The sequence below is a fragment of the Octopus sinensis genome, linkage group LG3 (genome assembly GCF_006345805.1).
Source record: "Octopus sinensis linkage group LG3, ASM634580v1, whole genome shotgun sequence".
NCBI classification, from domain to species: domain Eukaryota; kingdom Metazoa; phylum Mollusca; class Cephalopoda; order Octopoda; family Octopodidae; genus Octopus; species Octopus sinensis.
Window position 1 is genome coordinate 62,571,375 of NC_042999.1, and position 23,750 is coordinate 62,595,124.

General features: G+C 30.8%; 1 protein-coding gene across 8 annotated transcripts in view; it reads left to right on the forward strand.

Annotated features, from left to right (window-relative positions):
• Positions 1-15,903, forward strand: part of LOC115209232 (regulating synaptic membrane exocytosis protein 2) — a 238,561-nt gene extending 222,658 nt beyond the window's left edge. For all 8 annotated transcript variants that reach the window (XM_029777506.2, XM_036501023.1, XM_036501020.1 and 5 more), the window contains 4 exons: positions 4,463-4,604; positions 7,992-8,188; positions 11,438-11,577; positions 13,175-15,903. In XM_029777506.2, the coding sequence (XP_029633366.2) occupies positions 4,463-4,604; positions 7,992-8,188; positions 11,438-11,577; positions 13,175-13,411 (716 nt within the window). In that variant the 3' untranslated portion in view covers positions 13,412-15,903. The remainder of the gene's footprint in view (positions 1-4,462; positions 4,605-7,991; positions 8,189-11,437; positions 11,578-13,174) is intronic.
• Positions 15,904-23,750: the final 7,847 nt, after the last annotated feature.

Genomic DNA, 23,750 nt, shown 5'->3' on the forward strand with positions numbered 1-23,750 from the left:
AGGAAAAACACATTAGGAATGTAGTCTTGTGTATACAAAAAGATGGGGTGGTCATAGATGGAATGCTTTTGATAATAGATAGATTTGCTAAGTGAGACTTAACTTGACACTAAACAACAACTAAACTTTAATTTTGAATAAGTTTCAAGGCTTTTCTTTAAATAGATTGTACACAGGCAGATGCACAAGCATACATACATATACATATTAGTATGTATATATTTAAATTGTGTATTTGTATGTACATGTGTGTATACATATTTATGCAAATGTGCGTGCATACACTTATGTGTGTCTGCACAGAAATGAAACACAATGTCCCTGTTTTGAGGGGTCAGCAGTATGTTGCCAATTAACCTATTAGAACCAGTAACCAAATCTTCCTTAAATTACACTCTTAAAAAGGGATACATTGATTAATGTAGTTGTGTATAAATGAGGAGGTGCTGAAAAGTTCCTGGCTTTGAGGGTATGGTAGAAGGCCTGGTTGGAAGCCCAACATTCTCAGTTTTTTTACTAGGCTTATAAAAACTGAAGGACCACTGTAATAAGTGTGTGAATTTGAGAGGTGAATATGTTGAATAAAATCATAATTAACTGATCCTCCTGTATTTTCTTTCACCCAAAGCCAGCCAGGAACTTATCAGCACCTCCTCATAAAGAGGGAATAGTCATAGCTGGAATACCTTTGATCATAAATCTGTTTAATCAAGGCTAAACTGGTGTTAAATTATACACACACACACATTGGCTAAATCTGTCTATCTTTGGTATATAGTACTACTGTGGCTCTATCAATGATTTTGAGAGTTAACAGATATGTTTAGAGTGTAAAATGTTATACAAATTTGTTTCAATTAAATTCAATTTCAGAATATGTATTAAGTTACTGTATTTAATGATGAAGATTTTTTATTTTTACATATCTTTTTCCATTTTTACAGAGATCAAATAGTTTTAGAATTTTAGATATTTAACTAATTTGCCACATTAGATATGCCATATAAAAAAATATAAAACCAAGTGGTTGTTGTTTTTAAGTTGTTTACCTGAAACATATATTAATAAAAGCATAAAATATTTGTTACTTATATAGACACAAAATTTAGAGTTTTGGAGAGAATGAACATAGAGTTTTGATGGTTACTCCTTTTAAGAACACTTATTAAAGAGAGTAATTTCAAATTGTTAAGTTACATTATATATTACATAACATTTCATATATATATAATCAAAATAAGCAACAAGTATATCCGAGGTAATGTGGTACAATCGTTTCATGCTACTTCATTTTATTAAACACTGTAAGCATTACATCAGTTTTAAAATGTCGAGCAATCTTCAGCCACCTTTGCTGAACTTATATGTATATATTTCTTAGAAACTTAGATCAACAGCAATTAGGAAAGTATTTCATTTACATCATTCATTCAATTAGCTGGAATAATTATTGTACAATAAGAGCTTGCTTTTGATTTAACAGTGATATTTCTGTAAAAAAAATGCATACAACTAATTAACCTGAATTAGTATATTACTGATAGTTATTATATTTGATCCTGTTGGAATTTGAACTTAAAAATGTTATAGATATTGTTTACTATTTAGTCCAGCTCTCCATACGAATTCTACTCTGCTCAAATTAAAACACCCTGAAAAAATTTGCATTTTATTAGAATAACATATATCTTTGTCGTCTAAAACTCAGATTGGGTGAAGCTTCATTTTCTCTTTTTCTGTCTGTCTATCTCTCCCTCTCTACCTCTTTCATTCTTTCTCTCTCTTTCTTTTTCTCTCTTTCTCTCCTCTGTTTCTCTTTCTCATTAGATAGCACTTATTTATTTACTCATTTTCCATCTTTATTCATTATCTTTTACATTTTCCTTGTTATTTTTTTTTTCATCTTTGTCATTGAGTGCAAGTCAAATTTATAATGTTATTATTATTATCCCACACCATTGTAATCATGTTTTCTTTTATGGCTTTTTAATAAGATGTTGGTGTATCGAATTTTTAACATATGTTGCTTTAAATCCATCTGGAACTGTCTCTTAAAAATTATTTTGTCATTTTGGTTTATTTTAGAATTCTCTGTACTTAAATAAATGACTGCTTCATTTAAAATGTGTAAACTGTGTGTTTAATTTAGAAATTAATGTCAGTTTGATAGTCTCTGATCATTTGACATAATTGAATAAATTCACTGCATTGAAACTGATCACAGGCATGGAATCACATTATTACACCTCACAACTGGGATTATACTCAACCCTGATCTTATTCTTTTCTGCTAAAGGCTTTACCTACCTAACAATGTGAGCTATGTGCAATCAGCTTATTCCCTGCCTAACTGGCTCAGACCAAGATTTGCCATTACTTTCTATATTAAATAAATCTTTCTTTCCTAATCTATATAAAATTGGAAAAAATCATTATGTACTTTATACCATACAAAGTAAGACTATCTCACAATGAATTTTGTTGAAAATAAAATAGATCATAAATATGGTTTTGACTTTCTGAATTGAAAGCATGACCAAGTACTAATTTATGTCATAACATGGGATGAAATTTATACCTTCCTGTATGACTTGCTCTAAAGGTCAGTACACTAAGATTAGTTTTTTAAATAAAATGTTGCCATTATTACTATGAATTTCATCTTGAGCAAGTTGTATTTTTACCTTATTTTCATTCTATTGTTTCTTTTTAATTCATTAAGTTATAATTATTTGACATCATTTAAAAGATAGGAAATAGTTTTAAAACATTTTTACCCACATACTACTCTGTACTGGAAAATTATTAATTGTTAATACAAACTTTTAATATGAAAAGTAACTTAGTTTTACTGATTAAATGTAATATCTCTGACATGTATCTAATTTACAGTTATCTCATATGTTATTTACTCAGCCAAAGAATAATATGATATTCTTAATTCTTTGTTTAATGGTTGAATACTGTTCCAGAGTAAAAAAAAGTCACCTTCTAGAATCATGCTGACTCATAAGCACTGGTTTCCATGGCTTATAAATTCCCCACCTCAACAGGATTACTCATTTTTGATAGCTAAATGGACTGGAAATGAAGTGTTTTGCTCAAGAACACATGTCGCCTGGTCCAATAATCGAAACCATAATCTTACAGTCATGAGTCCAACACCCCTAACCTCTAAGCCATGTGCCTCACACTGTTCTAAAGGAATAGTATCCATTATTTAAAAGGAATAGTATCCAATATTTAAAACAACCATTCATGGAAATATCTGATTATAGCCGGTACCAGCTTGGCTGGAAATGTTATCCCTTCTCAGATGACAAAAATTGAATCAGTTCAATAAATTTATTAAACAATGCCTGATGCAAACCACATGATCAGGAGTTCATACCTAATGAGAGCCAATGCATTGTGCACTTAAAGAAGGCACATAACTCTGCTTCAATTTACCTGACTCACATCAGGCTTCACTTCGGTTCTGACTGGCACTGAGAAAGATTTCCAGTTAAAAAGATAATTGATGTCTTTTTGATGTCTATAATGAAAACAGCCTTTTTATAAATCATTTATTCATCAGCAGCCGATGGACAGCTCTCGTAACCTTGCAGGCTGATGAATTTGATGTGCTTTATATTTAGCTTGAACATCAATAGGCTGGTAGTTTAAAAAAAACAAAACAAAAAAAAAACATACTTAAATGAAAGAAGACACTCTATCAAGAGTTGTTTATAATACAAAGAAGGATCAACACATCCTTTATAACAAAAGTTTCTATGGTAAAACATTATAATAAAGCTTCAGTTAGTGTTAACTGTTGGATTTCTTGTCATTCATAATAATGAAAACTCTTTCAGTTGTTCATCATTTTAAAAATATTTCACCATTTCTTGTTGACCAAATCAAATAGAACTACTGCTATTTCAGCTGTTGTTTTACCTAAAGAACTTATTTCACATGTTAAATTATCATTAGAATTTTATTTTTGTGCAACTTTTTTTTTTCAGTCTAGTTCTATATTTAAATCATAATTTACTTGCAGCATTAAGTGTAACTGTTACATAATATCCTTTTTTGTGTAATATTAAATAGTGTATGCCACTTTCATAATCTGTTTTAACTAATTCATTTTATATGTACATTAGTATGTATGTATGTGTGTGTGTATATGTATGTATGTATGTATGTATGTATGTATGTATGTATGTATGTATGTATGTGTATATATATATATATATGCATGTGTATATATATATATATATAAATGTATGTATATATATATGTAGGTATATATATATATAAATGTAAATATATATATATGTATGTATATATATATATATGTATGTATGTATATATATATGTGTGTGTGTGTGTGTGCGTGTGTATGTATGTGTGTATATGTGTGTGTGTGTATATGTATAATGTGATCTCAGCTGACGAATGTTTCCACTTGTTTTTTTTACAGAAACAAACAAAAAGAAGGGTTCTGTTATACGCAGCGAGGAAGTTGGTGGCGGGCTTGAAATGAGAAGTCGATTAGCTAAACAGAGCAGCCGTGATTCTACTGATGGCAGTATGGGTAGCATCAGCAGCATTGAATCATCAGTGTAAGGGTTCAGTTTTTACATAATTCCTCTTTCTTCACAGACCACACACACCATCTATAAGCTTAGATCTAAAACTCTTTCAATGTAAATATTTTCTAAACTACGATCTGAATATGACTATTTGGTTATCGTTGCTCTTCAACCCCAAGCAGCCTTGATTGACCAGATCTATGATCAGTGGTATTCCGGTCATGATCATTCTACCTTCTTCCAAGATAAATCTAAAATTCCATTATCCTGTGTATACATCTGTGTTTAAGATTGTAAGGTATGATTTAGCTTCTATTTCTAGTCAGTCAAATGACTTATAGAACAACCCATGTTGACCTGGTCAATACAGGCATTATTGAATGATTCAGATGCTTGTTTTGCAATCATGAAGTCTCAGGTATGATCCTACTTTGCAGTGCCTTGGGCCAAATAGACTGTAATTATAATTTAAAGGGCAGCCTTGTCACACTGATGCTGCATAATTATTATATTAAAAGACATGCATCTATGTAAAAAAAACTGAGCTGCTTACACTTTCAATTATTTTTCTCTTTACTTCGAGTGTAATTTTGATTAATTTAAAATAATTCTTTGGCTCACTTCATCATGTTAATCCCTCTTAACTATATAAGCATGTAGAGTTCCTTTAAAACTTTGTATATGAAGAAGTTTTTTTTTTCTTTTTGTTGCTGTTATTGGGTTTTATTCTTCTGTGTCAAAACTTTTTTGCATAATTGGTAGCTGTGTGTTAAGTAGCTTGCTTACTATCTACATGGTTCTGGTGGTGGTAAGTAGCTTGCTTACCAAACACATGGTTCTGGGTTCAATCCCACTGCATAGCACCTTGAGCAAGTGTCTTCTACTATAGCCTCGGGCCAACCAAAGCCTTGTGAATAGATTTGGTAGACGGAAACTGAAAGAAGCCCATTGTATATAAAAATAGATATATGTGTATGTGTGTATATATGTTTGTGTGTCTGTGTTTGTCCCCCCAACATTGCTTGACAACCAATGCTGGTGTGTTTACATCCCCTTAACTTAGCGGTTCGGCAATAAGATACAGAGAGAATAAGTACTAGGCTTACAAAGAACAAGTCCTGGGGGCGATTTGCTCGACTAAAAGTGGTGCTCCAGCATGGCCGCTGTCAAATGACTTGAAACAAGTAACAGAGTACAAAAAAAGTAAACATTAATCCATCTTCTCTGCTCACTATTCCTTCTCCTCTGGCACTTTCTCCTTAAGCTCCTATGAGAAACAACTTTCTAGCTGGATTCCCAAATATGACCAACTAAGATTATGGATATTGACCAACCACTTAGTTCTTGATCTACCCTTAGGTTTCCTGCCTGTTGGCTTGGCTTGATGAATCTGTCTTGCAAGTCTTTCCGGCAACATTCCAATCGCATGCCTATAATACTGAAGCCATAACTTCTCAATGTGAGGAAGTAATGACGCAACCTGGAAAGACACCTTGATCCCTGAGCTACATCCCTATTGAGTAGTGTTACTCCAGAGATCCTTCAGAGGAACCCCATTTTGGCTACTTGCATTTGCAATTCTGATAACAACATGCATGACCATAGGTGAAAAAGAAGCAGGAAAATAGATTTGAAGAGAATTAGCTTGGCTTGTTTTATCAACCTCTCCTCTTCTGAGGACTGAATGCTGGATGCTAAAATTGCAGGTGCCAGCACCTGCCCTTTTAACATACAATTCAGCTTCTTGTTTCCCATCATACATGAACATGTCTCTGAGATACTTAAACTTCTCCACTTGTCTCAGTAATGTTTCACTAACATGCAGAGCACACTAAGAAGATTTCTTAAGAGAACCAATGTCTCCAACCTCACAGCACTTAATTCTCATCATCCCTGCCTTGCAACACTTGGCAGTGAATCCATTCAGTGCATACTGGAAATTCACTTTCTGATGAGCCAAATAGCACCATACTCTCTGCAGAAAGCAACTAAGCAATCCTACCAGTTGTGACACTCCTTCCACAACATTTTGTCATTATAAAAGCATAAAATTTTTAAACTAAGTTTCATAAACATTCTACTTGTTTTTATAGTTAAGAGGAATTGGTTCAATGAAGAGAGTCAAAATACTTACAATTTTATCAAAATTATGTATGTAGGGAAGAGGAAAAGAATTTAAAGTGAAAGCTGCTATTTTAGATGTTTATCTTTAATGTAATACAAGGTGGTATCAAAAGTTCCAGGACTTGTTATGTTTAATAAAAAATAACTTATTTGCCTAAGTTTTAACATCATCTTCTTCGAAATAGTTGCCTTCCACAGCTGTACACCAGTCCCAAAGTTCTGTCACATTTGGAATCAAGTTTGCTCTTGATCTTGACAATGATGTTAAAACGGCCACCTTTGAGAAGCATTTTCATCTTGGGGTAGAGATGGAAGTCAACAGGTGCTATATCTGGCAAATAGGGTAGGTGTGGAAACGATACTATGTTTTTGGCAAGAAACACAAAGAAGGAGAGCTCAGTGACAGGGTGCATTGTTGTCTTGAAGAATCTAATTCATCGCGCTCCCCAAATCTGGTTGGTTTTGGCAAATGTCCTCCTTCTAATGCTTCAAAACACCACAGTAGGACTCTCATTTGACGGTCTGACCCTGGGAAATGAATTCTTGATGTAGAATACCACATTTCCAGGGGTAACACATGTGGCAGGTCTTCCAGCTTGCTCATTGTCTTGCAGGGATGCTCTTCAACATTTTAAGTACCCATGCCACTTGAACTATTGTGTACAAACCATTGCCAAAACATGCTCAGTGTCTCTGTAGCAGACTTCCAAGTTTAACACAAAATTTCATGTTGGGTCTTTGTTCCTGTACATGACAAAACATCAGACTACATCATACATGTGCTCACAGAATCACAAATTTCACAACTTGCAAAGTAAACATAGTCACTGCCATCTGTTGGTGTGCTACAGAACTAGCCCAGGAACTTTTTGATACCACCTCATACTTATACAGAATCAGTGCAACAAGGTTATTCTTTTTAATCATTTATTTATACTTTTTATTTGGTAACCTTTTTTTACAATTCTCCATTATCAAGAGAAACTTATTAACAATGCATAGTAATATCATTCAAATTTAGCAATATTTTGACTTAATAAATGCTTACATTATCAAATAAATGACCTCAGGCAAGATTGTCTTCTTCCTTATGTAAATTAGATATACTCTTCTGTATTTTCTCCATTTTTTTTAAATATTCTTCTGATAGTTCTGTTTTTTTTTAAATTATTCTTCAGTTTTAGTATGTGTTCATGCTAAAATATACAGCTTTTATGCTTTTTATATAACTTTCCAAACAGTAATTTAAAAAAAAGATAATAGACTGTTCTTATTCTCCATATTTTTTTGTAGAATGTGGTTGCCTCCAAGCCACTATGGTGACTTTGTGGAAGGTTTGGGCCCTTCACAACTTGTTGGGAGACAGGTACTTGGGGCTCCATGTCTGGGAGAAATTCAGCTTGGCCTTTATGATCGAAAAGGCCACTTAGAAGTTGAAGTAATTAGAGCTCGTGGCCTAATGGCTAAGCCTGGTGCCAAAGTTTTACCTGGTAAGTTTGTTTGCATTTGTGTTTTGTTTTCTCTTTGTAAATATATTCTTGCTTATATTTTGTCATTTTAATCTTTTCTTTTTTCTGTTTCACATGGTTCCTTCTAGAAATATTCTAGAGAAATTAATTAAGATATGGGTCTCTGACTCATAATTTATCTATTCTGATTTGCTGAGAGTTTGGGGTTTTCTCCCCTGTTCATCTTAAGTTTAAAACATTAATTAATGTTCTGGTATTCAGACAAGGTCTTCATTAATTAACCCTTTAGCATTTAAATTAGCCATATCCAGCCAAGATATTCCACCTGTTTTATGTTCAAACTGAGACAATCTGACCTTTCAGATCAACCCTACTATATCATTCTAAAAATTAACACTTACCTCATCAAAATATCAAAGCTACAAAATAATGTATGAATAATTCAAAGCAATGTGAATAAATAAACATTATGTTTGACATAATAATGTGAATACTAAAGGGTTAAAGTTGACTTGCACACAACAATATATTAGTGCTTTCTTTACTATTAAATATATAGTTTGGTATTTTCTACCAAGTTAACAAGACTTTTGTTACCACTTTCAATTGACAACACATTTTGTTTCTTTCAAAATAATCTATTAGATTAATTTTTATCTAATAATTTTTAAACATGGTTCATACTTAAATTATTTTCTAGAAACTATGATGAGTTTCAGAGTAGGTTACCTGTGAGCCTCATGGATTTCTTTCCTGGCCATGATACTTTCATTTCATTTATATTACTAATACTTGAGACATAACAATCTCAGTTTCCATTAAAATCAATATTCCTGATCACTCATCGTGTTGGATACCTTTAACCTTTAAAATTCAAGCAATTGACTTTGGTTATTGTAGTTGTGTTTGTATAAAATAAACATATCATTCTAACAACTGGAAACACACATAAATAATGCTTTGCTGATGAGATCTAATAACATAGAAACATATTCACAGTTGTTACTGTACTGCCAAAGACCAGGCTCACTCTCCTCTACATTTTATATTTAATTCATTTTTGATCATTTAAATCACAAGGTTTTCTCCCTTACTTTTTCAGTCATTAATATAAAGATTGCTTTTTATCATTATAACTAATTTAAATTAATTAAAATTCTTTGGTTCACTACATTAAGTATATTAGCTGTTACTTATCTTAAATCTGTGTCTTGTATGACCTCCATCAGTCAATGTTGACCATGCATCTACACATATATATACAAACCTGGGGTAGAGATTTTTAGGATGACTCATGATTCCTCTCTCCATGCTACCAATGTTTATACAAAGGAAAGACCATTGACTTAATATCTGCGTCACCAGAGGTATTGCTGTCAGAATCTAAATCACTGAAACAGAATCTACAAGCCATCTCACCCAACTCTCTAACAGTTCCACCATTCTGACACCCTGGATTCATACCTATTTTTATTGGTCCAAAAAGGTTAAAAGGCAAAGTTGACATCAGTTGGATTTGAACTTAGATTATAGAGAGTCATTCTATCCAACATTCTAATGACTCTGCTAATTCACTGCCTTTGTTACTTGATCAGTTGACCAATGTGATAAGTGAAAAACACGTTTTTTTTTGTGTGTGTCTTTGTTTATTCTTTGTAGTAAGAAACAAGACTTTAATGAGGACTTTATTATGTGTCATATTTCCCTCTAGTTCAAAGCTTAACACCAATAAAGTTATCTTACTATAAATCCTGGATCTAATAATTATATAGATTGTATAGATTGCAATTTAACCTTTTCAGTGCAAAATTAAATTTCATGGTTATTCCAACAGTGATTCTAAATATCAACCTTAAAAATAGAATTGGTATTTTCTGCAAGTCACATTGCCTCAGTAAACTTAGCATACCTCAGCAGAAAATAGTTTCAAACATGACATCCGTCAACAAAAGACAGATTGGTATATAAACTGCTTTCTGCAGTTTGGAATAATGAAATTTTGAATGGACATACCTGCTTTCTGCAGTAAAAGGATTAAGATCTGGATTGTAACCTAATTGTTTGTTGTTGTTGTTTGTTCCTTCTTGAGCCATGCCTGGCTCATAAGAGCCGGTTTCCCGGTTTCCTTGGCGTATAGGTTCTCCACCTGGACAGGACGCCAGTCCATCGCAGGTGAGCTGTAAGATGCAAGAAGAAAGAATGATAGAAAGTTGTGGCGAAAGAGTCAGCAGAAGTTCGCCATTACCTTCTGCTGGTGCTGCATGGAGCTTAGGTGTTTCGCTCATATACGCACACACCGCCCGGTCTGAGATTAGAACCCACAATCCTTCGACCTCGGGTCCGCTGCTCTAACAACTAGGCCATGTGCCTCCACTACCTAATTGTTTACCAATTACATATTAGATGATGTATAAGATACACTTCTTTTATTTTCCAAAATGAAAATATTTCTCAAAAATCACCCTGGGTCCTATATATAAAGTTGGGCTTCTCATCAGCTTTAATACAGAATTTTTTCCTGAACATGCGCTGCTGAAATTGGGGTGTATCTAATAATACCCATGTGTCTTGCATGCCATCTGATGCAGTATAAGTATTTCTAATTTGAAAATGCTTATTGTTGTCTGTTAAGTCTCAGATAAGAAATAAGCATAAACAATCAAGTATGAAGATGGAAATATGTCTAGTGTAAAGCTCAAGTAAATGACAAATTTTTATTTTTATACTGAATAGAGATGTTTAAATGAAGTATGTAGCCTACTCATGCGGAAATGTATAGTTAAGTGGTAGGAAACATACTTGATGTAATAAGAAAAAAAAAATTAATCCAAATTACACATGATAAAGAAAAATCAGTATTAGTGATAATTCTTATCAAGAAAGGTAAGGGAGACAACTTCAAAATTCAGTTGGGGTGGGGAACTAGTCTGATTTTTGGTAACTAATTGACTTAATAAACTTCTTCACTGAAACATAATTCATTGCTGAGTGAAAATATTTCTTAATTAAAATTAACTATCTAAAAGGTACATGTTTTATGTCATTGTGTCTTTTGAAACATAAAGTGTAAATATTTTATGTTTCAAACTCTTAAAGCTCTTGATGACATGGATAAGGATTAAAAATCATTTCTGTTAAACCATTAAAGCAAGAGAATTTATTTATTTTCACAGCTTGAAATAAAATTAATGATTTTCATTTTTTTTTTTCTGTCTTGTTTTCATAATTCTTGAAAATGAAAAACCTAATAAATTACCGTGTCTGTTTCAGCTCCCTATGTGAAAGTCTATTTAATCCAGGCCAAACATACAGTAGAGAAGCAGAAGACCACTATTGCAAGGAGGACATTAGATCCTCTATATCAGCAACAATTAGTTTTTAATGAATCTTACCAAGGAAGGGTTTTGCAGGTTAGAGCTTTCATTTATCCTTTCTGCTTGATTTTGAATTTGGATTAATTAAAAGTTAAAATGGTATGATTGTGTCGCAAGATTGAATAATGGGAAGTAAGTAAACAACAATTAATAACCATCACTCCATTAAGGACCATCTTGCTTTTTATCCTTCCAGAATTGATAAAATAAAGTATCAGTCAAATACTCTGCCAGATCAAATTGGAGCCTGGTGCAGCCATCTGGTTCGCCAGCCCTCAGTCAAAACCATCCAACCCATGCTAGCATGGAAAGTGGACGTTAAATGACGATAAACGATGATGATCTTTACCAACATGGTCATCTTTCTTGTACACTACATCAATTCTTTTTAATACCCAGTTTTCTCTCAGCTCATCTGTGTATTCTAACGTAGACATTCAGTGGAGCATGTTTGTTTCACTTCTTTCCAATCTTCATACATCCTCTACATTCAATGCCTATGCCTCACTAATGTGCAGTATTGCTGTTTGAACACTAACGTAATACAACCCTCCCTTCATTAGTGCAATACATGTGCTTAAATACATTTCATTCTTTTGTCATAAGTAAAAATAAATTACTTATTATTGTCATTTTAGCTTGCAAATACCTTTACTAGTATCAAATACTAATAAATTTTATGCTACATTTTGCCAAATTTACACAAAATCAGCAAAAAGTTTTATGCAAATAACCAAAATTAACCTTCTGTGCACAAGTATTTATTGTTGTTTAGATTTTGTGCTTGCTGGTTTTAGTGTTTTGAAATTATGCAATTACTTAGTGTTGAATACATGTTCATTGAACTAGTGCATATGTGGCTGCGTTCCACAGACATTTGTACATTTACAATCCTTTGGCAAAATTAGTGTAACACAATGTGTGAAAATACTTATTGTTTGATTTACAAGTACAAAACATCCAACAGGTTTCAATGCAGTTATTGCCTACCCAATTTTACTCACAAGAGTTGGGTTGACTCAAATTTTATAGAAGACACTTGTTCAAAGTTCTGAACATTGAATTCAAAACCTAGACCTCATGACTGCAAAGTAAACTTCTTTATCATTCAGCCATATCTGTGCATAAGTATATACATACATCCGTTTCTCACTACAAATCTTTAAATATTTTCTGACTTTTAAATTGTTGCTATTTGTCAAATACTAGATTTTAAAAAATTGATTTCAAATTTTTGCACAAGGCCAGCAATTTCATGGGAGCAGCAAGTCTATCACATTGACTCCAGTGTCCAACTGGTGCTTATTTTATTGACCTTGAAAGGATGAAGGGAAAAGTCAACCTCAGCAGAGTTTGAACTCATAATGTTGCTAAGCATTTTTCCCAGCATGCTAACAATTCTGCTAGCTCACCACCTTCAAAAAATTTCAACAACATTCATTGTAAAATATTACTAAATGTCTTGTGGATGTCTGTTATTTAACTGAGTGACATATGCATATCTTGCTTTTCTAACATTTTGCTTATGTTGAGGTGAGACTGAATTTTCTGAAAGTTCATTTATATATAAAACTGAAGTGCTTAAATAACTGACAATATCTTCTTTTTTTTTTATTTATTTATCTTTCTCCAGGTTACTGTGTGGGGAGACTACAGTCGAACAGATAGGAAAGTATTCATGGGAGTTGCACAAATAGTATTGGATGAACTAGATTTATCAAACATTGTGATTGGCTGGTACAAATTATTTCCAACATCATCATTAGTAGGACATCATTCTGGACCATCCTCTGCATCATCACCTCATACGAGGAAAAGTTCAGCATCTTCATTAGAAACCCTTAGTACTGCCACATCTTGGACTCAGTGAATCCAAAAATACTATACATATGGACAAGTATGTTTGTGTGCGAATAACATACAAAGTTATTCAAAATGTGCATATAGATTCATGATTGATTGATTGATATATATATATATATATATATATATATATATATAGATATATGTTATATATGTATATATACAGATATATACGTAAGACTTGTTTCTTTCAAAGAATTCATTTTTTTTTTCTTGCCTACTTTGATTAGGAAACATTAAATTCATAATTGTTAAAGATATGATATGGCTACCACCAAATGTCTTATATTTAAGCTAAATTCTACATGCCACCAAATGTATGTGCTGAAACATTACGGATCAATGTTGCATGTCAAAAGAACATTAATTACTGCAATTAGAAAAATTAATTCCAAATTTACTATACATTTTATTGTATGAAAATTCTTTCATTCTTGAATTATTGATCTTTGTAATTCTTGTTGAAATTTTGGACCAATGTTTTTCTTATTCAAAAGTGATTTGAGATCATTTTTTTTTTCTAGTAAATAATCCTATCTTTTTTTTTTTCACGTAATATTGTAAAGGTGATTCAAACCATCATTTTCATTTTTGATTATTATTGTTAGAATAATTCCTAAAGAACGTCTATTTCATGATTAAATGGATTTAAAATGTCAAGTTGATTCTTCAGATGTATCATATTTGAAGAACATTTTGTCCTCCAGTATTCTATAGTGTAAGTAATATATATGATTTACAATTGGTAATAAGTTTTACAAAAATTAGTTATTGTTAGTAAAACTATAACTTAGTGTAATTTCTATCATATCTCTCACACACATGCATAATAATTTGCATTCATAAGAACAAATTACGTCTAAGAACTATAAACTAATTTAAGATAAAATATGAAATATTTAATCTTCATAAAGAATAAACTTAAATTAAGGAGACATTGTTAATTGTCTGGAATAACATGAATCTAGTTATTCCAGCCTGCAACATTTTATACAATAGTTCCTGCACATTATTATTATCTACATATATGTCAGATATACTGACTTTTAATAAGAAGGGAAGTTCGCTGTCATAGCTTGTGAGGGATCATTGCAGGTAAAGCATTTATTGAATTTTCAGTGAAGAGTATATAGGAATGAGTCTTAGGTACCTTCTGTAGATGCAAAGGAGGACTTGAGCTTAGTCCTGAAAGCTAACAAAACATTTGCTAGTTATACGGTGCCCTCACAACTTACAGAAAATGAACATACCTATTCTTATTTACAGCTCAGTAGTCTGGACATGCAAAAGTGGATAGTACCTAGTGCCGTGGATAGTTAAGGAAGGTGCACAGCTGCTGAGGAGACTCCAAGTAGAAGTGAAATGTGCAGCATATATGAGACTGCTCCTTCTTTCACCATTCATGATCATACTGTGTATATAGACATGTTTACATTCATCGTAACCTATAATGTTGGCTAAAAATCTATAGATATGTTCTATAGTACATTTTAGCAATGAAATGGGAAACTGTTAATCCAGCAGTAATTTAATATTGTAAATATGTTTGTGTGTGTGGAGAACAGCTATACTTTTAAGTATGTATTATTGAATACAGGACTATGGCTCTAATTTTAACATTTTGTTTTCTGTATTTCCTTTATATCTTTTTGTTACGAACAAAAAATTTCCTGCGTCCATCAGTTTTGAAGTTTTCCTGGTCTTATCATCTCTATGAGGACAATGTAAATTATTTTAATGGTGGTGGTTGTTATTGTTGTTTTATTGTAGACAGGAGCTATGAGAATGCTGTTGTCATTTTCTTATTTGTTATCAGTGGACTTTAAAAAAGAAATTTCACATTGTCAATAACAAATGATTCCTGTCTGGAGTAAAATGGCATTAATAATCTCTACTTAAATCAGTTTCTGGAGGATAAGGCCAAGATCTTAAAAGTCTGGTAGACCTTGGAAGTATTTTGTTCCTAAGGAAGGGATAAATAAGGAAACAGGAAAATTTCTAAATCAAAAGTTACAAACTAGACACAGTCATGTATGTATACATATGCTTATATAGCTAGATAGATAGATATAGATATATAATACAGCCAATTTACTCTGTAAAGTGGTTGGTAATAGAAAGGGCATTCAGTCATAAAAATGCCAAAAATGAAACATACAAATTAGATATAATTCCCAGCATGTCTCCAAATAAGAACTTGCTTGGTCAGTGACAACCTGTCCAATTCGTGCCAGCATGGAAAAGAGATGTAAAAATAGTGATGATTATGACATGATGATAACTTAAATCGGCTTACATAAGCAGCAAGTAGCTTATTAAAAGTTATCCTCTTTTACAAGCATGAGTTTATGAGACATTTAAATCATTTTATTCATTGTCTAACAGTGAATAGATAAAACTACATCTGATTTCTGTATGCATTGAAATTAAGTTCTGTTTTAGTTAAAATTTAAGAAATATATAACTCACAAAGTTCATTTAGGTTAGTAAAAGTATTTTTTAAAATATATTTAGTTTCTACTGACCCAATACTTAGATTTCAGAAATGACACTTATTACTAACAAATTATTCAGTACTGTCAAGATTTATACAAATTTTAAAAACAGGAATAGAGAAAACTCCTTAAAATTTAACTAGCAGTTATTCTAATTAAAATTGTTAAGAGTCAATACCATTTGTGCCTAAATTTCTCTTCATTTGTGTTCATTCTACATTCGCCTCCTTTCATTAGAAAAGGTCTCGGTGATGCGACAGAATTCCTAATACATCATTGGGGGGGAAAAAAAGCATTTTTAGTATTTCAGTTACTTAGGACCTTGCTATAATAGCTGTTATTTACTCTTAGGTCTGCTCTGATTCAGCTGACCTGTAATGAAAGACATTCAAATCATGACCATCTCATCTTTGTATTTTTTTTGTTTTGTTTTGTTTTTTCTAGACACATCTTGGTTAACATTATACACTAGGCCACATTTTTAGGAGAGTAGAAGTGTTTGAGTGATATTTCGCTGCTATATCTAGGAGTTCAACCAGGCTCCTGTTTTGTATTATTATAATAGTAGCAATTGTAGTGATAACATAAGGAATGACATTACCAAAGTGGATTTCTGTAAGTAGTAAAGAATATAGCATTCAGGTGGATAGCTTGTACATTATATGTATATATATATTTATATATAAATATATATATATATATGTATATATATTGCACATAATGTATGGCGTTACACATGTGCTATATTATATTATATAATTTATACATATATATATAATAGATAGTATATATATTTTGCAATATATATATATGTTTATATATATGTATACATAAACATACATATGTAAAAATAACACACACATGTGTATATATATGTGTGTGTGTGCTACAGAACTCATATAGAATGGGCAGACTTGTTTATTATATCAAAAAATGACTGTTCAAGTTTTGACAATCAATGAAATGTGAGTAGACTTTTTATATTATGTATAATTATATATATTAATATATGGATAGATAGAGAGAGATAGTGTGTGATGTATAGTGCAAGCATGGAACTGGGTTCATTTGCCGCACTTAATATAGGAGTTGATTTCTTTGAGTAACCCTGCAAAGTAGTGTCCCAACATGACCACAGTTCAGTGACTGAAACAAATAAAAGTGTAAGCATTTTACATTTGTGTCTATATATATATATATATAGAGAGAGAGAGAGAGAGACAGACAGACAGACAGAGATTATGTATATAGAAAACGTAATATATAGTGTAGTCTTGTGCATAAATATATACATATATATGCATATATAGTTGTGTTTGTACATATATGTATGTGTATGTGTGTATATATATATATATATATGTATATATATATATATATATATATATAATATATATATATATATATATATATATATATATATATATATATATATATAATGTATGTATATATATGCGTAGGAGTGGCTGTGTGGTAAGTAGCTTGCTTACCAATCACATGGTTTCAGGTTCAGTCCCACTGCATGGCACTTGGGCTAGTGTCTTCTACTATAGCCTCAGGCCAACCAAAGCCTTGTGAGTGGATTTGGTAGATGGAAACTGAAAGAAGCCCGTCGTATATATGTGTGTGTCTGTGTTTGTCACAGACATCACTTGACAACCGATGCTGGTGTGTTTATGTCCCAGTAACTTAGCGGTTCAGCAAACGAGACCGATAGAATAAGTACTAGGCTTACAAAGAATAAGTCTGGAGTCGATTTGCTCGACTAAAGAAGGTGCTCCAGCATGGCCACAGTCAAATGACTGAAACATGTAAAAAGAGTATGTGTATACAATATATATCATATGCATTATGCACTTGTATATGCATATATATATGCTTGCAGAATGGAGTGAGATAGTGAAATTAGTAAACCAAAACTGTATGCAAGCCCTTTGTGTATGTGGGTTGGTGCTGCATTGCATGTGCCTAATTGTTTAGATTCCTTGCTAGGCTTTTTAACATTCTTTGCCAACAAACCAGCAAATAGCTCTGCACCTTGAAAGGTATGCTTGAAAATAAGTACATGTTAATGATTTGAAAGGCATGCAGCAGCAGTATAAAAATGCCTCAGTAATATGCATTCCTCCAACTCATGCCAGCATGGGAAGATGGATGTTAAACTAGTGAACATATATATCTTTATATATGTGACTTTAGATACAGTATGAATGTATATTATATGTATGTATTTTTTTAATATACATGTAGTGTATATTTATATATCATATATATATATAATATATTATATATATTATTTATTATGTATATTATATATACATATATGATATATATACATATTACATTTGTGTATATATCATGTAGGTTTGCAAGTACAAACTGGATAGATAGAACTCAAAATATAAGTCTGTATATTTATATACATGTATATTATCTATATATGTAAATATATGCATACATATATATTGCATGGACTGTGTGTGTGTGTGTGTATACATACATATTGTGCTTAGTAGATTAAAGTGTTTATCATGGTATTTAATGTGACATGGACATTTTACATACATATTAATGTATTTATAAATATTATCAGAAACATTGAGATATGTTATAAAATACTTAAGGGAGTAAAAAAAATTCATACAAAATTAACATGTAACCATTACTTGTTTTTCATCTCTCCCCCCCCCCACACTCACATACCACCACCACCATCTTAGTTTATGTGTTGGACTGATGTTTATACTTATTAGTTAAAATACATTACCAGGCCTATTTTTGTCAAGAACTAGCTTTGATTAAACTTCCATATTAATATCATCATTTCTCAACATTTTATACCATTTATGAATAGACGTTCTTGTAATAATTTTTTAAAAAGGATATAAGTAACCATTTGGCTTTTGTGAATGTGTTTTATTTAAGAAATTTTAATACAATTCAATTTACTCTACTCAGTAAAAATCATCAAAAGAAAATCAGTTTTTTATAGCCTTATTAAATTTTATCTTAATTTTTTTTTTTCAAATTTTAATTATCCTTCCAAAAAAAGATTACTATTCTGATAAAAATATTCAATCATTTATATTTAAAATTTTTTAATATTAAAATGAGAAATGTTGGCAGTCTTCAGATTAACTGGATCCCTATTGTATCTCTTTACCGGTGGCATAGCTCAACCGTTTGGTCATGGTCCCTTGTAAGACAATGAATGTGAGAACCTCGTAGTTAGTAAAGAGAAGGGTTGAGTAAAGTATCTATATGCTGCAGACTTATGAAGTGCCATGAAACGTGAAAAAGAAAAACATTGTTCTCATTAAATTAGAGCCCTTAAATTACTAACTCGAGGTTAACACCCATCGTTAGGGTCTTACAAGAATCATTAGTTAATATCATTTTTCTCATCTGTGTGGTTTCTTCTCTCTCCAATTAATTTAGACAGTATACTTTAGGGCCGTCAAGATTTTGGAGATAGCTCATCCCATTGTATCTAAAAAAAAGAGTAAATTTATAAAGGTTCCTACCGAAAAAGTGTACTAATTTAATTTGTTGGAGTGGAGAGAAATAGAATTGTTTACTTTTCAAATTTGACACACTTTTGAGAAATACAATTAAATTCATATCTGAGTGATTTGATAATGATAATTCTAATGTAATAAATTTGCTTTAGAAGTCTTTATTTAGGTATCAATATGCCCAATAAGGATTAAAGCATTGGTCTCCTCTATCAGTAACGGGTTCAATCCTACAGTTTGTAGCTGAGGGTTTAAATTAGCTGATCTGTCTGGTGCTAACTTGCGAGCTGAAGCTGGAATGCCAAAATCTACATAAAAAAGAAATTAATAAAACACCCAACTGAATCAATGACTCAAGCCTTCAGTAGCAATACCTGATAATAAGGTTGGCAGCCACTGTGAGGTAACAGGTTCACCTCTCTCAAGTGGGAAGATTCATTTTCTTTTTTTTTTTTAAAAAAAAAAACGTCATATAAACCCTCATTCTGAATTAATACATTCCAGTTTTTATGTCTTCTTGCATGGTCATTTGATGGTATTTCAATATATAAAAAGAGAAAAAAAATTATCAATATTTCCTAAGCTAAAATTATTAGTCTACAAAAAGTCAATTGTTGAAAATATTCACTAGCTTAATACTAACTTATATTTATTGACTGTGAAAGTGTCTTTTTGTTGCAGTAAACTACTGCAGGGTTAAAAGTGTAAAAGAGTTTAATAAATAAATAAATATAGTGTATTTATTTTAAACAAATCTATATTAATTAAATGAATTTGGTTATATTTTTTCATTAAGTCTGTGTTATACAATTGTGAGTGACTTTGTGAATAAACCTATTTTTTACTAAATATTTCATGTAGATAAACCATTTGGATCTTTCTTTTTTTGCTCATTATTTGTTTTTGTTTTTTTTTGTTTTTTGTTGATTGTTGCAAATTATACATACATTTTTTATTAACTGTTACAAACTATATACAATTTTTTGTTAATTGTTGCATACCATTTCATATATATATATATATATATATATATATATATATATACATACGTATATATATATACATGCATATATGTATGTATGTATGTGTGTATATATATATATATATATATATAATATATATATATATATATATATATATAAATAAGTATATATATATATATATTAAATATTATAGAACAAGAGAAATGTTTAATTCAACATTAATTAATTATAATTACAAAAAGAAATTTTTACGGATTACATTGCTTCTTGAATGCATTTCTGATAACTGAAATATTGATTTTAATCATTTGTTCACTTTTCTTGAAAAAAATAAAATACAGATAATTTTAATTTGATTTTAACTTGGAAATGAAAACCTAAACAATTGCTTCCTTATATGGCACATCTTTAGTGTTTCCTTTCGGATGGATGGGTGGATGGACTCACATACACTCACATAAACACAGTTCATTCTGTTATATTAACAGTACTTCACATAATTTTGTTAATCAAACTAATTGGACAAGCTATAGCCATTTTAAGTATATTCTTAACAGATGTTCAGCTGATTGTCAAAAAGCCTTCCAGATTAAAGTGTTGAAGTGTTGTTTTGACAGATATTTAAGAACAGATAAATCTAATATTTATGAGTTAGTCATGTGGCATAATACTCTTACTTTTTTCAATACCATATCTATCTCCAACCATTAGAACTCAATAAGACCCTTATCTCTCTTTATTAAGGTCTACTGCTGAAATTCATTCTTCTCTATTCAGAATTGTCCTTCAATAGAACGTTTATATTTATAGTATTTCTGCTATACTCAACTACTGTGTTTCTCTGTATGAAACTACGGGTAAATCTAATTTCCTTGCAATGGAAATTTTCACTAACCTTGTGTCAAAATGTTTCAAGCGCCATATTATTGTGTAAGCTAACATTGCCGTTATTTTCATTTCTTATTCCCTTCCCTTTTTCTTTCTTTCCATCAATCTTGGTCTGGCAGCATAAAATTACAGCTTAAACTTCTAATGATTCAATTGTTTTTCTTTCTGATTTTTTTTTTTAATTTCTAATTGAATCTGATTTCATCCATAATTCCTTTCTAAAACATTTTAGAAATACATAAGGAATACAAAAAAAAAGTAACTGATACATACATACATACATACATACATACATACATACATACATACATACATACATACATACATACATACATACATACATACCGTAATTAGTTACATAATCACCCACAGTTGCTAACAAAACAGGGAGCTTGAAATTTTTGTAAATTTTCATTTGAAAACTTATCCTCAGTATCAGACTCCATTCTAAATTTCTTATTGCAACGTGGCTATATTTTACTATAAACCAATGAATATTTCAAGTTATTATCAGTCCCCTCTACAAATAGAATTACTTAAATATAGAGTTTGATATCATGCTTAACATGTTGTCTAAGCTCTTTTAAACTTTATTGATGCAGTTCTCTTCTACAATTAAATTTTGTTTGTAGCTTGTTGAGAAAATGGAAAGAATTGTTTCCTACACTTTCACTACGGATTGCAATCAGTATTGAAGCAATGCAATTAGCTTACTTATTGATCTTGAAGCTTTTGTATCTGATTAGTTATAGCTTGATTAACCTACTCGATTTGTTTTTAATTTCATTTGTGTTTTGGGGTTTATTTATAAAATTATATGACTTTAAATTATTAGTAGCTTAATAGTACTATACAGAATTTTCTTTGCAACTGTTTTTTGAAATATTATTAATAATGTCACTCAGTTGCTTAATTTTGAATTAAACCTCTTGAGGTGTGAAACAACAGCTTATGTAGATTAACTTAGATATATATAAAAAAAAGTTAGCTTTAATATTATTTCTTTTCTACTCAGATTTATTTTAGAATCTCATGCAATTTCTTGTATAATTTTCACTTGTCATCATTAGAGATATTTTTCAACTTCTGATAAACAAAAGCAATAGACTATTCAAATTACAATGTGTTGTGTTTCAAAATGAGCATCTTGAGATAGTCTGTTTCTCTATGGTTCCTTAGACTTTTCTGGAATATATGTGAAAAAAAAAATAACAGCAAATAGTGAAAACTTTTGGATCAGATTAGAAAAAAAAACTGGCTGTGAAAACTCAGAGTAACGATGAAGTATGTGTAAGTGACTTTGAATAGATCTGCTTTTTGTACATATATTGAACATATGGCAATTTATTGATATGATACTTATGGCAGTATATGTTGTGGTAAAAATGCTAGTAGTACTAGAAGCATTATTGCTGTTATAATTTGTAATTTACTGTTAATAATAACTTCGCTACATTAAGTATTTTATAATGGCAAATGAAATTTTCTGAAAATTATCAAAGAGAAGTATAGCCACAAAGTGTTATGTAATTACTCTAATTGTTCCTAGATAGCTACAATCTTATTAACATGTCTATAGTTTGGTAACGAGTTTAGAATTAGTCAAGAAACTATGAGCATAAAGGAATTGATAACATTGACAGTTGGAGGTGAAGGTACAAGTATTGCTACTGATATTTAGCAATGCAAATGTTATGGTTGTAAATAAACTTGTGATAACATAGATACAACAAAGTGACTATATAGACAAATGTGATTAAAACAGCTGAATGTAGTGTTTCTTGGGTTGGTTTTTTTTTGTTTTTTGTTTTGTTTGTCTTTTTTTTGGTAATTGCTTGACAACAATGACATCTACCAAATAAGTTTGTAACAGAAAAAAAAAACAAAAGCAAATATTAAACTATTAAGCTTGAATGTATGCATCTATGCATAGGTATAAGTCTGTATTAAATCTGCCATTTATTGTTGTGTCTAATGAACATCTGTTTTTATTTTAAATTGTTGTTGTTATTATTATTAATATTATTATTATTATTATTATTATTATTATTATATTATTATTATTATTATTATTATTATTCCATCAACTTCACTAGATTGAATTGATTTTTAGTGATAATGATAATGAAGTTAATTATAATTATGATAATAATTACAATATCTAATGCTAAATAATTACATTCAGTGAACATCATGCATTTGGTGTTGACTGTTTTGTAGTTGTTTAATATCTGGGCAGATTACTCCTGGATATTAACCTTGTTTTAGATTTTGTTTTTGTTTTGTTTTCTGGTTTTTTTTCCTACTTTCGATATCTTTTTAAACTTGATGAGGAGAAGATATATTTGAAAAAGACTTGTGTTTATTTGTTGTTATTGTTGTTATTTTTAAACATTTCCCAGGCTCTTGCAAGTCTTCAGGCACAATAAAATACTTTGTGATGGAAGTATGAGTTTGAACAAAAC